The 15,984-nt window shown below is 53.4% G+C and overlaps 1 protein-coding gene across 5 annotated transcripts in view; it reads left to right on the top strand.

Annotated features, from left to right (window-relative positions):
• The window catches only part of LOC100011252 (protein PALS2-like), a 45,119-nt gene extending 38,427 nt beyond the window's left edge, over nucleotides 1-6,692 (top strand). For 3 of the 5 annotated variants that reach the window (XM_056809695.1, XM_056809696.1, XM_056809694.1), the window contains exon 3: nucleotides 5,101-6,692. In XM_056809695.1, the coding sequence (XP_056665673.1) occupies nucleotides 5,101-6,624 (1,524 nt within the window). In that variant the 3' untranslated portion in view covers nucleotides 6,625-6,692. The other 2 variants (XM_056809697.1, XM_056809698.1) reach the window with 2 other exon arrangements.
• The last annotated feature ends 9,292 nt before the right edge of the window (nucleotides 6,693-15,984 follow it).

Below are 15,984 nucleotides of genomic sequence, written 5' to 3'. Positions count from 1 at the left end.
GTATCTGAATGGCCCTTCTGTGAGTCTCAGTTTCCTCTTTTGTAAAAACAATTTAATTCTAAATAGCAAGTGGCAGGCAGGCGAATAAAAAGCATTTCTTAATTAGCACTTAATATGTGCCAAGTTCTGTGTTGAGTGCAGATACAAACAGATCTGCAAAGCAAGGAAAGGATGGGGAAGAAGAGGGGCCAATCGGGGGAGCCCAAAGAAGACAGCTGGGAGGGGACTGAAGTGTGACTGCCTGGGCTTGTCCCCAACGTTCCTAGAAGGAACTCGCCAGTGGTGCCAGCATGGTGTAGGGATGCTTTAGGGTAAACTAGTCCCAGGCCTAAAGGAAGTTTCAGGGCAAGAAGGCAGCTGAATCATGATGATAAAGGCCAGGAAGGCCAAAAGCAGAGCTGGGAGGTGAGACCCTGGGAGGGATCCGGCCAATGGTAGGGGAGGGCAGCAGAGAACAAATGATAGAAATAACAGAAAATGACAAGGATGAGCCCATCCACCAGGACTTCTGGGACACAGGAAAGCAACAAGTGGGGGCAAACATACATCTCTAAGGAATTCCAACAGGAGAGAGAACGAACAAACCAAGGAACTGGGCACCTAATAACAAAGAACAAGAATAACAACAAGAATTGCTGCAGCACTTTAAGAAAAGCAATTTTGTGATCAGATGAACATTTCCCGGTGAAGCTTCTTCAGGAGGAGAAAATCAGACCTCCCCTCCTGCCCCAGTTCTTGGGGATTACCTTTTCCTTAAGGAGACAAAGCTGTCCTCAGGACCTCATTGGGCCAGGCTTCCCCAAGACCAGAAAAGGCCTCCTGGAGTGGGTGCCAGTCCTCTTAGAGTTGGGGAGTGCCCAAGCCCATGAGAAGCATCATGCATTGCTCTGGTGACATCCTGAGAAGATGTGTTTCCACAAAAAAGCAAAGAAAGGCAAATCAACCAAAGCTGACGCCAACAAGTCCCCTTGATGCATCTCCTTCCTCTGTCGAGATGAACCTCCTTTTGGTCACCTGCTTAGTGGTTTGTGGTTGCTTCATCCCATCCCTAAAGCAAATGGGAACTAAGAGAGGGTTGGTATTGGGCCATCTGGAATAGTAAGACATTTGGGAGGAGATGGCTTTGTAGGCCACATCATAGTTGAGTTGGAAGGAGGGCACGAATTTACATCTGCAGGGCAAGATCATCAGATAGCTGGATACTTCCCAGGTAGAGAGACTTTCTGGTGGGTGTGTGGAATATTCTCAGTGAAATGGGGAATAAGCAAGCCTCCTCTGACCTTTGGGACTGCTGGAGGATACAGAGAGTGGCAGGTCCCTAAATTCCCCGCTTCTATTGACTATACTGCAGAAATCTGACAGGCAGCGTACTAAGACTGAAGTGAACTGGCCACGGGTATTCAATGGCTAGAGCCAGAGCTCTTGACTTTTAAAGACCAAGATGGTACCTATTGGAGCTGGCGACCACACAAGTGATCACACAAGTCTTTATGTTATTCAATGTCAGAACATCTTTAAATTATGATGAACGTAGTTTTGGCCTCCCAGACACCCTTCAAAAGTGTTGGAAACTCCCAACATTTTGAAAATCCTTAGCTAATGGAGCCCATGTGGGGATTGTCCTCAATGGAATTCCAGAAACTTACCAGACTCTCCAAAGACTTAAATCTACAGCACAGACCAAATTATTTAGAGGCTCTAGACAGGAACTTCCCTTTTTCTTTTTCTAGGTGGTTGAGGGAGTTCCTAGTACCTGGCTCCATAGTGCACTGATTTCTTGGTTCTGGTAACCAGGAAGACATACCTTATAAGGACTGAGTGCTTTTAGATTTATCTCCTGCAGACCTTCTTAGGTTCCTCTTTGTCCCAATTCCTGAGCAGGCCGCAAGGTCCCTCTTCCTCTGGGGAAGTTCCTCAGGTCCCTGCCATTTCTACCCTTCAAGGAAGATTCTGACAACTTTTCAGAGAGGGCTTGGTGGGACTGTTAGGTGGAATTGATGGGAGGTGCTCTGCTTTTCCAGGGATCTGAAGGCAGTAAAACAGTCTCTACTAACTATGACTGAGGATTCTTATGGAAGAAAGGAGATGCTTTAGCTTTTTGATGGTGCCCCTGTGGGGCAGTTGTAGGAGGAGGCAGAGGCTTCTGAAAGGGACAAGATGGCGGTGGGAGAGCCTGAGACAATTCCGAGAGCCTTGGCATCAGAATGGATTCCAGGACAGCTTGTATAGAACAGCTTAAGACCTTGCAGGCACTTGGCCACAGATTACTCCAAGCTTGACTGTGGCAGAGGTATCTCCGAGGTGGCTCACACGTGCCTGGTGCTGCTCCTGTTTAGTGTCATCACCTTGCATCAGGAGACTCGCCTAAACTGCAAGGAGCCAACATCCTCCCCCCCCCTCCCCTGAACCAAACTGTAAGGCTTCGTCCTGAAGAGCCCGGATCTCCAGATTTTGTTCGCTCCTCCACAGCTGTTTGGCACGTTTCCCCTTATGTCCTAATGCAAGACTAACTAGTGAAACCCTGAGAAGTGGTTAGATTTCTCGTGGCAGCTTCTAGAAGCCCCCTGGGGACCTCATTTGCTCTCCCCACAGTACTAGAAGGTCTGGAGCCCTCCTCCTTCCTCTGTCCTTAAGGATTATCATCTTCTCTATGCCCCCAATGGCCATTTTGGGGCTCAGGCCCTTTCTTCCCAAGAACCCCCGTGGATGTGTAGTAATCCTCAGGTGGGATGGGGAAAACCTCAAGCAGTCTGAGGCTCACTATGCAGACCAGAAACCTTGACATGAGAGAACCCATGGGCATTGCATTAGGAAACTACTTACTGCCCGGGGTTCCATGGCCTCGGGTTTTACTACGCCACATGACCCAGTGTGCTCAGGTGCCACCAGTCTTGAGCCTGAGTGGGCTTTGGGGGAGACAATAAAGGAGAAGCCATTGGAGCTGATGGAGGATCAGGCAAACGTGGGATTGTGATAGGCCTGGCTAGGCTGAATGGCCACTTTTGGGTGCTGCCCATTTTCCAGAGAAGGTCCAGGTACCTGCTTCAGGCCAGACACGCTTTGACTGGACAACTGGTGGCCTAGGAGGATGGAGGACCCAACTCCTCCTGCTGTCTTGGCTGGCACCGTGTCACCTGACACCACAGATTCGGACCCTGCTCAAAGTCCTCCAATAAGTCACGGCCTCTCAGTGGCTCAGAGTTCCCCCATCACTGAAATACAGCGGTGGGAATTCCGACCTCACATCTTTACTTTGTGAGCCTCAGTTGCTCAGGCTCCCTGAGCTTATTGCTTCTCTTCTTTGAAGAAGGCTCCGGCACACCCAGATTCCCCCTGCTCCCCCCACATCTTGGCCAACGCCTCTCTTCCCAATTGCTCTAGACCCAAAGCCTCCCGGACTGAGGAGAGGCGGCAGGAGCATCCCAGACTCCTTCCCACAACTAGTAATTTGCAGACTTTGGTCTCTGCCCTGGGAATGAAGCCCAAACAAAGCCTGGCCTGCCAAATCTGCCTGCATTGCCTGGGAGCTTCTTTGGGGCTCAGCGAGCCCTTTCCTCTTGGGCCAGGCCCTCTGAATCCCAGAGTTCTGCCATGTGTGACCACCGTCGCCCCTCACCATGCCCTGGGCTAGGCAGAGACTGCCTTGCGTTTGGCCAGGGAGGACCTGAGAATGAACAGAGTTAGGTAAGTGACTCGCTCAGGGTCACAGTGATAGGAAATGTCTGAGGAGGGATCTGAACTCTTCAGCCAGAGAGCCCTCCAGGGAGGTGGATCTCGCACAGAGAAGCCAAGGAGTGCCGGGAGCTCCCAGAGCACCAAGGTGGCACCCGGGGGTTGTGGCCCACCAGCAGAGCTCCTTCCAGTCCCACCTGCTGGGTCCTGTTTTCATTAGAGGAGCTCTCCTGGAGCACCAGCGAAGACCCCGATCTGGCCGGGTGGTCTGTGGCTGCGCTGGGGCGGCTGATGTGGCTTCCTCCTGGGCCTGAGGAGAAAAGCGACTAAAGCAAATACTGGGCTGGGGCCGGCCAAGGGCGTTTCCCGGGATCCCCACGGGCAGGGAGGCTCCCCATCAGCCCAGGCTCCTCAGTTTGGGCCTCTATTTACCATGCCTGTGCTTCTCTGAGGAGCCAGCTGACTGGGGAGGGGTCAGAGAGCCCAGATCCAACTGGGTGCCCCTGGGCAAGTCACTGCCACCCGATTTCTCCCGCTGCACGCCCCCAGGGAACGGACTGGCCCCCAGGTGCTTTCTGGGCGGGCGGGAGCTGCCTTTGCTCTCTGCTGGGGGCCGCAGGGTGAGAAAAGGGAGGGCTCAAGGCAGAAAACCACTTTGTTTCCGCTGGGGCTGGCGAAAAGGGGCGGGCTTGGCGCTCCCCACTCTAAGCTTGCCAGCCGCGATCTTGAGATCCCTGAAGCTCACCGCCCCCAGGCCGACAGTGGGGCAGCCCGGCCCGGCCCTCCCCCAAGGAATAGCGCGAGCGCGGGCGTCCAGGAGCTGGCTGCAGGCACTCGGACTCCTCGCCCGGTAGGTGATCTTGCGGGCTCGCCCTCTCCCAGCAAACTTAGGGAGGTGCTGGGCGCTCTGGCCGCCCTCGGGGCCGCTTCACGCCCCCCCTTCCCCAGCCTCCTCTCCCAGAGTCCCGCCTACGTCCTCGTACTATGTGCGGTGCTACGGCCTGGAAACGGGAAGGTGAGCTTCCCTTTGGGCGGCTCGGCGCTCCCCTCCGGGCCCGAGGCCGGCCCGCTCGTGGCACCCGTCACACACCTGAGGCTCTGCCGCCTGAGGCGGGGCCACCCAACCTGGACATCCCGCTACTCCGCGCGGCTGGCCAGGGCTGCCCCTCCTCGCACTGCCTCCACCTGGACTATCCCGGGCAAAGAGGGGCAGGAAGGGCCGCGCGAGCCGCTGAGGTGGGGGGGGGGGGGAGGGAAGAGGAGGGGGAGGGAGGGAAGAGGAGGGGGAGGGAGGGAGGGCGGGCAGCCCCCCACTTTCCCTTGCCTCCTTCCGACGCCCCGCTTTGGAGCCGGGCGCGGAGGCAGGGGCGGGCGCGGAGCCGGCCGGGGCTCCTTCCTCACAGCCCCTCTCCCATCTCCCCACTCTAGCGCACACCCGAAGGCATCATGGAAAAGCTGCTCGCCAAAGCCCCGGCCAGGGCGGCCGGCCCCGAAGACTCGGCCCTCGACAGCCTGGCGCTGGCCAATGAAATCCTCGCCGACATCCATCCTCTGCGGAGCGCCGACGAAAACGTGGCGGAGCTGCTGCGGATCCTGAAGGAGCCCCACTTTCGGGCTCTCCTGGAGGCCCGCGACACCCTGGCGTCCGAGGGCTACGAGCCGCCCCCGGCCTCCTCCGACAGCCCCCTGCCCCCGGAGGACGCGGTCCAGCTGCTGAGCATCCACAAGCGAGCCGGGGAGCCCCTGGGGGTGACCCTCCGGGTGGAGAACAACGACCTGGTGATCGCCCGCATCCTGCGCGGCGGAGTGATAGACCGCGGGGGGCTCCTCCGCGTGGGGGACGTCATCAAGGAGGCCGACGGCCGCCGGGTGGGCACCGACGCCGGGGGGCTGCAGGAGCTGCTCAGGACCGCCGGGCGCGACGTCCTGCTGAAGATCCTGCCCAGCTCCCGCAGAGCCACGAGCCCGCAGGACATGTTCGTGAAGTGCCACTTCGACTACGACCCGGGCGCCGACAGCCTCATCCCCTGCCAGGAGGTGGGCCTGAGCTTCTCCAGGGGGGACGTCCTGCAGATCGTCAACACGGACGACCCCAACTGGTGGCAGGCGAGGCACGCCGAGGAAGGGAGCAGCACCGCCGCCGGCCTGGTGCCCAGCCAGACCCTGGAGGAGAAGAGGAAGGCATTCGTCCGCTGTGGCAGGAGCAGCCCCGAGCCCCTGTGCGGGGCTGCCGGCAGCCAGAAGAAGAAGAGGCGGATCATGTACGACACCCACCGCAACGCCGACTTCGACCGCCATGAGATCCAGATCTACGAGGAGGTGGTGCGGGCGCCACCCTTCCAGCGCAAGGTCCTGGTGCTGATCGGGGCCCAGGGCGTGGGCCGCAGGACCCTGAAGAACATCCTCATCGTGCTCAACCCCAGCCTGTTCGGGACCACCGTGCCCTTCACCTCCCGGAAGCCCAGGAAAGGGGAAGACGAGCAGGTGTACCGCTTTGTGAGCCGGCCTGAGATGGAGGCTGACATCAGGGCCGGCAGGTACCTGGAGTACGGGGAGTACCAGGGCAACCTGTACGGCACCAAGACCGAGTCCATCTTCGAGGTCACCCAGGCCGGGAAGACGTGCATCCTGGACGTGAACCCGCGGGCCCTGAAGCTGCTCCGCACCGCCGACTTCATGCCCTACGTGGTGTTCATCGCCGCCCCCAAGCTGGACATCCTCCGCGCCATGCACGAGGCCACAGTGAATTCGGGGATCACCACCAAGCTGCCCACACAAGCCATGCTGCAGAGAACCGTCAGCGAGAGCGGCCACATCCAGGGCACCTACAGCCACTACTTCGACTTGACCATCGTCAACGATGACCTGGACAAGGCCTTCGAGAAGCTGCTGGCTGCCTTCGAGAGGCTGCGCACCGAGCCCCAGTGGATCCCCGTCAGCTGGCTGTACTAGCATGCCGCCACCGCCTCCACCATTCCCAGGCTTGAGCTTCAGCAATAAATAAACGTTTGCCTGAGAAACCTCTGCAGCTCCAGCTCTGTTCACTGGAAGGGGAAGGGCCTGGCCTGGGCCACTGACCTTCATGCCAGCCAGTGGGGGGGGGGGGTCACTAAGTCTCCGTTTCCCTTGACCACTTTTGCCTTTTTTCTTGCCTTGGTGGGCTGTGCTTGGACTCACCCGAAGCAGCTGGGCTAAAACTCTCATTGGGGCTCCATTGCTCACTATTTGCTGGGAGGGGAGACCAAATTGGCGAGCTGCCACCCTCCCCTGATTTCTTAAGGGAGCAGACACGTGCTGCCCAGTGCCTTGCCATCCGTTCCTCAGGGCTGCTTCCTGCTCCACCCATGGCTTTCCCATTGCACTTCACACCCTTGTAAGTCGTGTTGAAAGCGAGTCACTGGCCACCGTCAGTTACTGGGCTCTGCCTTCTACCCGTCACCTGCAGGCCTTTGAAGCTCCCCGAATGCTCCAGGGAGCCTTTTACCAAGGACTCCACACCCAGGAGGCTCCTTCTTTGGCCTTGAGGAAACCCTAGTGAGGGAGGGGATTGATGGAGGGTGGGGCAAGTGGGAGTTTTTAGGAGAGCTACCCATTCAGAAGGGGATGGATGCCTGAGAATAGAGCTCCACAAAGGCCTCAACACAGGCATAAGGAAAGGAAAAATTGGAAGGCCATGGTACTCTTGGGGGGGGGGGGGCAGCTGGGTGGCTAAGTGGATAGAGAGCCAAGCCTAGAGATGGGAGGTCCTGGATTCAAATGTGGCCTCAGACACTTCCCAGCTGTATGATCCTGGGCAAGTCACTTAACCCCCATTGCCTAGCCCTGACCACTCTTCTGCCTAGGAACCAATACACAGTACTGATCCCAAGACAGAAGGGAAGGGCTTGAAAAATAATGAAGCACTTTGCAGCTGGGACACTAATGCCTTGCTGGTGGCCTTGTGAACTGATCCGAACATTCTGGAGGGCAGTCTGGAGCTACGCCCAAGGGGCTACAAGAGACTACCTGCCCTCTGATCTAGCCAGAGCACTGCTGGGTCTGTACCCCAAAGAGGCTGTTGAAAAGTGGGGGGGACCTACTTGTACAAAAATATTTCCAGCAGTTCTTTGTGGTGGCCAGGAATTGGGAACTCCGGGTGTCACCAAGTGGGGAATGGCTGAGCCCATTTAATAAAATGGGGGACCCAACTGCTTCTAAGCCCTGAGGGGGGAGGAGAAGGGAGGGAGAGAAGGAGGGAGGGAAGGAGACATTTTTAATCATATAAATTTGGAAAACTTGGTTGGAAATTTATGGCATGTAATCGGCAAAAACTCAAAATCAGAATCAACCAACATTCATTTTGAGAAAAGGAAACCCCTGTGCAGGGAAAATGGGAGAAGGCGGAATTCTAAAAACTGGCAAGCCAGCACAAAAGAAGGGGCTAATGTGGAGATGGCGCATGAAGCCTCAAAGCAACTCTCCTACCTGTTGGTAAGTCATGCTAAGCAGGGGCTTACTCCCCCTGACTTTTGGCTAGGCCATGAGTGGCAGAAAAGGAGGACAAACCTCCAGATTGCTTCTTTCTCTGCCTTCACAACCCCAGCCAGGCTAGAGGGTGCAGAGATGAACAGACAAAAGAAGGAAACCTTTTCTCTTGGTTTCTAGAAATTCATGGCTGTAGAAACCAATTAGAAACTTGAGAATTGCCACTGCAATGTAACATCTTTTCTGTGAATCTCCAAATGATGGTGGAAAGAGTTTGGAAATTTCTAAACCCTCCCCGCAGATTTCTGGAGGTTTGCAGCTGGGATTCCGCAAAGTGCAAACAATCTCTTTCACCTCCCTGGAAGATGCAAATAAGCAGAACTGAAGCTAGTGAAAATGACTGAGGAGTGCAGGGCAATGAAAGGGCTATTGCGAATCCTGGTAAGTGAGCGAACTGAAATCTGTGCACCGAGAAAGCTAGGATGCTGCGAGCTAATAACCCTGGGGAAAACCGAGCCGCTGCCTGTTACCATTAGTGAGTACAAATCCGGATTTAATTTGCTTGAAATTAAATCATAATGTGGAATCGATGAAATCTGTTCGCCTAGCAGGATAACTGCGCTAAGTCGGAGCTTAGTAAAAAGCAATGACCGCTGCCTGGCATAAGGGAAACATGCTGGGAAAGTCAGGGATCAGAAGGATCTGAGTTCAAAACTCAGAAATGTAGTCACTGCACGACCAGAAGCAACGACTGCTCTTCTGTTCCCAAAGTTCCCTAATCTGGAAAGCAGATAATGGCCCGTCTCCCAAGAGGGTTGGGGGCCACAGGATGGGAAAATAAGCCCCGTTGAAATGTTAGTAAAGGTAACGACGCTATATTGGGCCCCAACTCAATCAATTGAACAAGTAAAAGACTCCTGTGAAACAAGTTGGAAACACAGTCAACTGACGTCATGTAACCGAGTAAGTTTTGTTTCAGAGAGGGACAGAGACAGAGACAGAGAGACAGAGACGGAGATGGAGTCAGAGAGACCAGAGACAGAGATACAGAGACAGAGACAGAGAGACCAGAGACAAAGATACAGAGACAGAGAGACAGAGAGAGAAAAAGGGATAGAGAGAGAGAAAGAGGGGGACAGAGAGACAGAGACAGAGATGGAGACAGAGAGACCAGAGACAGAGAGACAGAGACAGAGAGAGAGAGAAAAAAAGGGATAGAGAGGGAGAGACAGAGAGACAGAGATGGAGAGACCAGAGACACACATAGAGAGATACAGAGACAGAGAATGGGAGACAGGGAGAGAGCCAGAGAGAGAGAGAGAGAGAGAGAGAGAGAGAGAGAGAGAGAGAGAGAAACGGAGAAAGAGGGACAGAGAGAGAGAGAAAGGGGGACAGAGACAGAGAGAGAGAGAAAGAGACAGAGAGGGACAGAGCCAGAGCCAAAGAGATACACACACACACACACACACACACACACACACACACACACATACACAGAAACAGGAACAGAGAGAGAGAGAGAGAGAAACAGGAACAGAGAGAGAGAAGGAGGGATAGAGAGAGAGAAAGAGGGGGACAGAGAGACAGAGACAGAGAGAGGGGGAGAACCAGAGACAGAGAGATATGAAGAGATAAAGAGAGAGAGACAGAGAGAGAGAGAGAGGGACAGAGAGGGAGATAGAGGGATAAAGAGAGTGCCAGAGATTGAGAGATACAGAGAGAGTAAGAGAAAGAGACAGTGACAGAAAGAGACAGAGACAGGGAGAGAGAGAGAGAAAGGGGGACAGAGAGAAAGAGGGGGGTGGGAGACAGAGAGAGGAGGAGAGCCAGAGACAGAGAGATATGGAGAGATAAAGAGAGAGAGAGCCAGAGAGAGAGGGACAGTGCCAGAGCCAGAGAGGGGGGGGGCAGAGAGAGAGAGAGAGAGAGAGAGAGAGAGAGAGAGAGAGAGAGAGAGAGAGAGAGAGAGAGAGAGGGAGAGAGAGAGAGACAGGGAAAGAGAAACAGGAACAGAGAGAGAAAGAGGGAGAGAGAGAGAGAGAGAAAGAGAGAGAGAGAGAAAGAGGGGGACAGAGACAGAGATACAGAGAGAGAAAGAGAGAGACAGAGAGATAGGGAGACAGAGAGAGAGACAGGGACAGAGAGAAAGAAAGAGGGATAAAGAGAGTGCCAGAGATTGAGAGATACAGAGAGAGTAAGAGAAAGAGACAGTGACAGAAAGAGACAGAGACAGGGAGAGAGAGAGAGAGAAAGAGGGACATAGAGAAAGAGGGGGGAGACAGAGAGAGAGACAGAGAGGGACAGAGCCAGAGCGCCAGAGAGATACAGAGAGAGAGAGAGAGAGAGAGAGAGAGAGAGAGAGAGAGAGAGAGAGAGGAAGAAAGAGAGAAAAAGGGACAGAGAGAGAGAAAGAGGGGGACAGAGACACAGAAACAGACACAGACACCAGAGACAGACATAGAGATACAGAGACAGAGACAGAGAAACAGAGGCAGGGAGAGAAAGAGAGGGAAAAAGGGACAGAGAGAAAGAGAAAGAGAAAGAGAAAGAGGGGGACAGAGATAGAGACAGAAACACAGAGATGGAGACAGAGCCACCAGAGACAGAGACAGAGAGAGACAGAGACAGGGAGAGGGGAAAAGGGACAGAGAGGGAGAAAGAGGGGGACAGAGATGGGGGGGGGGGAGAACCAGAGACAGAAAGATACAGAGAGACAGAGACAGAAAAACAGAGATCACAGATACACAGAAAAGATACACAGAGATCAGAGACAGAGAGATACAGAGAGAGACAGAGACACAGAGATGAAGACAGAGAAATCAGAGATGGAGACAGAGATATAGAGACAGTGAGAAACAGAGAAAAAGGGACAGAGAGAGAGAAAGATGGGGACACAGAGAGACAGAGAGAGAGGGAGAGAGGCAGAGACAGAGAGATACAAAGATACAGAGAGACAGAGATAGAGACAGAGAGACCAGAGACAGAGTCAGAGAGATACAGAGACAGAGATACAGAGACAGGGACAGAGAGAAAGAGGGACACAGAGTAAGAGAGAGAAAGAGACAGAGAAAGAGACAGAGAGAGGTGGAGAGCCAGAGACAGAGAAAAAGGGACAGTGAGAGAGAAAGAGGGGGACACAGAGAGACAGAGCCAGAGAGAGAGAGAGGGAGAGAACCAGAGACAGAGAGATACAAAGATACAGAGAGACCAGAGACAGAGTCAGAGAGATACAGAGACAGAGAGACAGAGACAGGGACAGAGAGAAAGACGGACACAGAAAAAGAGGGGGAGAGAGAGAGAAAGAGACAGAGAGAGTGGGAGAACCAGAGACAGAGAGACAGAGATGGAGACAGAGAGACAAGAGACAGAGTAAGAGAGATACAGAGACAGAGAGACAGAGATAGGGAGAGAGAGAAAGAGGGACAGAAAAAAAGAGGGACAGAGAGAGAGGGAAAGAGGGGGACAGAGACAGACAGAGGCAGAGATAAAGAGAGAGGGAGAGGGCCAGAGACAGAGAGATGCAGAGAGAGAGAAAGAGAGACCAGAGACAGAGTAAGAGAGATCCAGAGACTAAGAGACAGATACATGGAGAGAGGGAAAGAGGGACACAGAGAGAGAAAGAGTGAGAGAGACAGAGACAGGGAGAGAGAGAGAAAGAGAGAAAGAAGGGGACAGAGACAGACAGACAGAGACAGAAAGAGGGGGAGAGCCAGAAACAGAGAGATAAAGAGAGAGACAGAGACACCAGCGACAGAGACAGAGAGAGACAGAGACAGGGAGAGAGAGAGAGAAAGAAAGAAAGAGGGGGACTGAGACGGACAGTGAGAGAGAGAGAGACAGACAGAGAGACAGAGAGGGAGATAGCCAGAGACAGAGATATAGAGAGAGACACACACAGACAGACAGAGAGACAGAATGGAGACAGAGTAACCAGAGACAGAGTAAGAGAGATACAGAGACAGAGACAGGGAGAGAGAGAAAGAGGGACAGAGAGAGAGAAAAAGAGGGGGACAGAGACAGACAGAGACAGAGAGGGAGAGTGCCAGAGACAGAGAGAAATGCAGAGAGAGACAGAGATGGAGACAGAGAGACCAGAGAGAGAGAGTCAGAGAGATAAAGACAGACAGACAGAGACAGGGAGAGAGAGAAAGAGGGACAGATATATATATATATATATATATATATATATATATATATATATAGAGAGAGAGAGAGAGAGAGAGAGAGAGAGAGAGAGCCAGAGACAGAGAGACCAGAGACAGAGAGACCAGAGACAGAGTCAGAGAGATACATAGAAAGAAAGACAGAAAAGACAGAGACAAGGACAGAGAGAAAGAGGGAGACACAGGCAGAGGGTGACAGAAAATGAAACATGGACAGAGAGATAGAGACAGAGAGGGGAGAGCCAGAGTCAGAGAGAGAGAGACAGAGACAGAGACAGAGACAGAGAGAGACAGAGGTAGAGGGAGAGACACAGAGAGAGAGAGAGAGAGAGAGAGAGAGAGAGAGAGAGAGAGAGAGAGAGAGAGAGAGAGAGAGAGAGGGACAGAGAAAGAGGAATGGGGGGATAGAGAGCCAGAGAGGGAGAGATACAGAGAGAGACACACAGAGAGACAGAGATGGAGACAGAGAGACCAGAGACAGAGTAAGAGAGAAACAGAGACAGAGAGACAGAGACAGGGAGAGAGAGAAAGAGGGACACAGAGAGAGAGAAATAGGGGGACAGAGACAGACAGAGAAAGAGATAAAGAGACAGAGAGGGAGAGAGCCAGAGACAGAGAGAGACAGAGAGAGAGAGAGACAGAGAGACTGGGACAGAGAGAGAGAAAGAGGGGGACAGAAAGACAGAAAGAGTGAGCCCGAGAGAGTGGGACAGAGCCAGTGACAGGTACAGGGAGACAGAGACAGAGAGATACAGAGAGACAGAGATAGGGGGAGAGAGAGAGAGAGAGAGAACGTGGGACAGAGAGAGAGAAAAAGAGGGGGGCAGAGACACACAGACAGAGAGAAAGAGACAGAGAGGAAAAGAGCCAGAGACAGAGAGATACAGAGAGAGACAGAGACAGAGACAGAGACAGAGATGGAGACTGAGAGACCAGAGTCAGAGAGATAGAGAGACATAGAGACAGAGACCTGGAGAGAGAGAAAGAGGGACAGAGAGAAAGAGGGAGAGAGACAGAGACAGGGAGAATGAGAGAAAGAGGGACAATGAAAGAGGAAGAAGGGGACAGAGAAAGACAGAGACAGAGAGAGGGAGAGAGCCAGAGACATAGAGATACACAGAGAGAGACACACACATAGAGACAAAGCGACAGAGATTGAGAGAGAGAGAGAGACCATAGACAGAGGGAGAGAACCAGAGACAGAGAGATACAGAGAGGCAGAAGCACAGACACCAGAGACAGAGAGATACAGAGACAGAGAGAGACAGAGACAGGGAGAGAGAGACAAAGGGACGAGAGAGAGAGAGAGAGAGAGAGAGAGAGAGAGAGAGAGAGAGAGAGAGAGAGAGAGAGAGAGAAGAGTGGGACAGAGAGAGAGAGAGAGGGAGAGAGAGAGACAGAGAGACAGAGAGAGAGAGAGAGAGAGAGAGAGAGAGAGAGAGAGAGGCAGAGAGAGAGAGAGAGAGAGAGAGAGGCAGAGAGATACAGAAAGACAAAGATAGAGACAGAGAGACCAGAGACAGAGTGAGACAGATACAGGGAGAGAGATAAAGAGAGACAGAGAGAGAGAGGAAGAAGGGGACAGAGAGAGATAGACAGAGACAGAGAATGACAGAGAGAGGGAGAGAGCCAGAAATAAAGAGATACACAGAGAGAGACACACACAGAGAGAGACAGAGAGGCAGAGATTGAGAGAGAGAGACCAGAGACAGAGGGTGAGAACCAGAGACAGAGAGATACAGAGAGACAGTTACAGAGAGATACAGAGACAGAGAGACAGAGACAAGTAGAGAGAGAAAGAGAGGGACAGAGAGAGACAGAGAGAGAGGGACAGAGGCAGAGACAGAGAGATACAGAGAGAGACAGGGACAGGGAGAGGGGGGGGGGACAGAGACAGACATAGAGAGGGACAGATAGATAGGGACAGAGCCAGAGCCAGAGAGATACAGAGACAGGGAGAGAGAAAGAGGGACAGAGACAAAGAGGGTGATTGACAGAGAGAGACAGAGATACAGAGAGAGAGAGAGACAGAGACAGAGACAGAGACAGAGAGACAGAGGGGAACAAAAAGACAGAGAGAGAGAGCCAGAGAGAGAGGGAAAGAGAGACAGAGGCAGGGAGAGTGAGAGAGAAAGAGGGACAGAGAGGGAGAAGAGGGGGACAGAGACAGACAGAGAGAAAGACAGAGAGACAGAGAGACCAGAGACAGTATCAGAGAGATACAGAGACAGAGAGACAGAGACAGGGAGAGCAAGAGAGAGAGAGAGAGAGAGGGACCGAAAGAGCGAGTGAGGCAGAGATAGGGGGAGAGAGTTCGTTAGGATTGTGTATGTGGTTGACTTCCCAATCGTTCTAATGAGATGTCGAGGCTCTGGGTGTGATTTAGCTCCCAAGATTCGATGCTAGCTTTTCCTTATAAAATGCTATTGGTAATTGTAAACCAAGTGAAATGATGGCGCCCTTCTGGAGCCACTGATCATGGAAGAGCCGGAAGGTCTCGTTTTCCCCGCCAGGCTCTCATGGATCCTTCCTGGCAGGCAGTAAAGATGCAAACAGCACGTGGAATGGAAATGCTGCAATTCTGCGCGTTCGGCTGCATTGTGGGCTCCTCATCGGCTGGCCTCTTCGTGGCTCTTTTGTTCTTGGGATGGGTGCCTTGAGCTGCTTGAGCTGCTTTGGGGAAGCGCGTCAGAGGCTGTACTACACTGGACTGAGCGCGTCCTGTGACTGGCAGCCGTGAGCAGGTGAGCCGGGGCAGTCTGCAGGGACTCGGAGTCAGAGGAGCCCACTGGCGCCTCCAGAGCCTGCCTGAGAGCCAAGCTGATTGCAGACCCCGAGGGAGGAGGTCTCTGGGGAGCTGCCGGCTGAGGGTGAAAGGAGCCGATTACACGAAGGCTGCCGGCCAGTCAGCGGGCTTTGAGGAGACCGTTATTATTGCATTCAATCGGCTCTTTGTCTCGGAGTCCTCAGGTTTGCCGAGGTTTCCGTCACGTTGTCCTCTCCAACCAGTCCATGGTGGGCCGGCTTAATCTACCCATAAGATCCATCTAACCAAGTTGGCATCTCCGGGAGACGACGACTGTCTGCACTCCTTGGGATTCCAGAAGTGTGCGAAGCTTGTGCCAGTCCCTGGCCTCAGGATGCTCCTGTCACTGGGCACCTTTGAGGCCTGTCCAGCTAGAATGGGCCTTTGGTTCAGAATCGCCTAATACTCTGAGCGTTTCAACAGGCCAAGAACCCGTGATCCAAAGAGGACATTTTGTTTGGAAACAGCATCACTGCACTGGTAATTCCATTCCACCCTTACCCCACCCTTGGGGAAATGAAGCTCCACTTTCTTGTGCGTCCCTCCTCACAGGAAAGTCACAAGGCCATTTCCCACCAATCAGAAAGCTCTTGAACTGCGCACCAACAAAACTTCAGGGTTCTTGTGCTGACAAAGAACTTGGAGCTGCTCTTCGGTGCCATCATCGCCAGCCTTGCTGAACAGGGTTGTCTGGATGAGTCTCGGCATCTTCATTTCTGCTTAGCAAGTGAGAGGCAGACACTGCTGCTCACTTCTGACCCAGCTGGGATGTGCCCAGATGAAGCACTACTTGGGGGGGCGGAAGGAGACAGGAGGGAGAAAAAGTGCCCTCAGGATTTGGGAAAGGGAAACCCACGCGGAGCATTTATTGTCACTATG

This window comes from Monodelphis domestica, chromosome X (genome assembly GCF_027887165.1).
Source record: "Monodelphis domestica isolate mMonDom1 chromosome X, mMonDom1.pri, whole genome shotgun sequence".
In the NCBI taxonomy this organism is placed as follows: domain Eukaryota; kingdom Metazoa; phylum Chordata; class Mammalia; order Didelphimorphia; family Didelphidae; genus Monodelphis; species Monodelphis domestica.
This window is presented reverse-complemented; position numbering and strand designations above follow the sequence as displayed.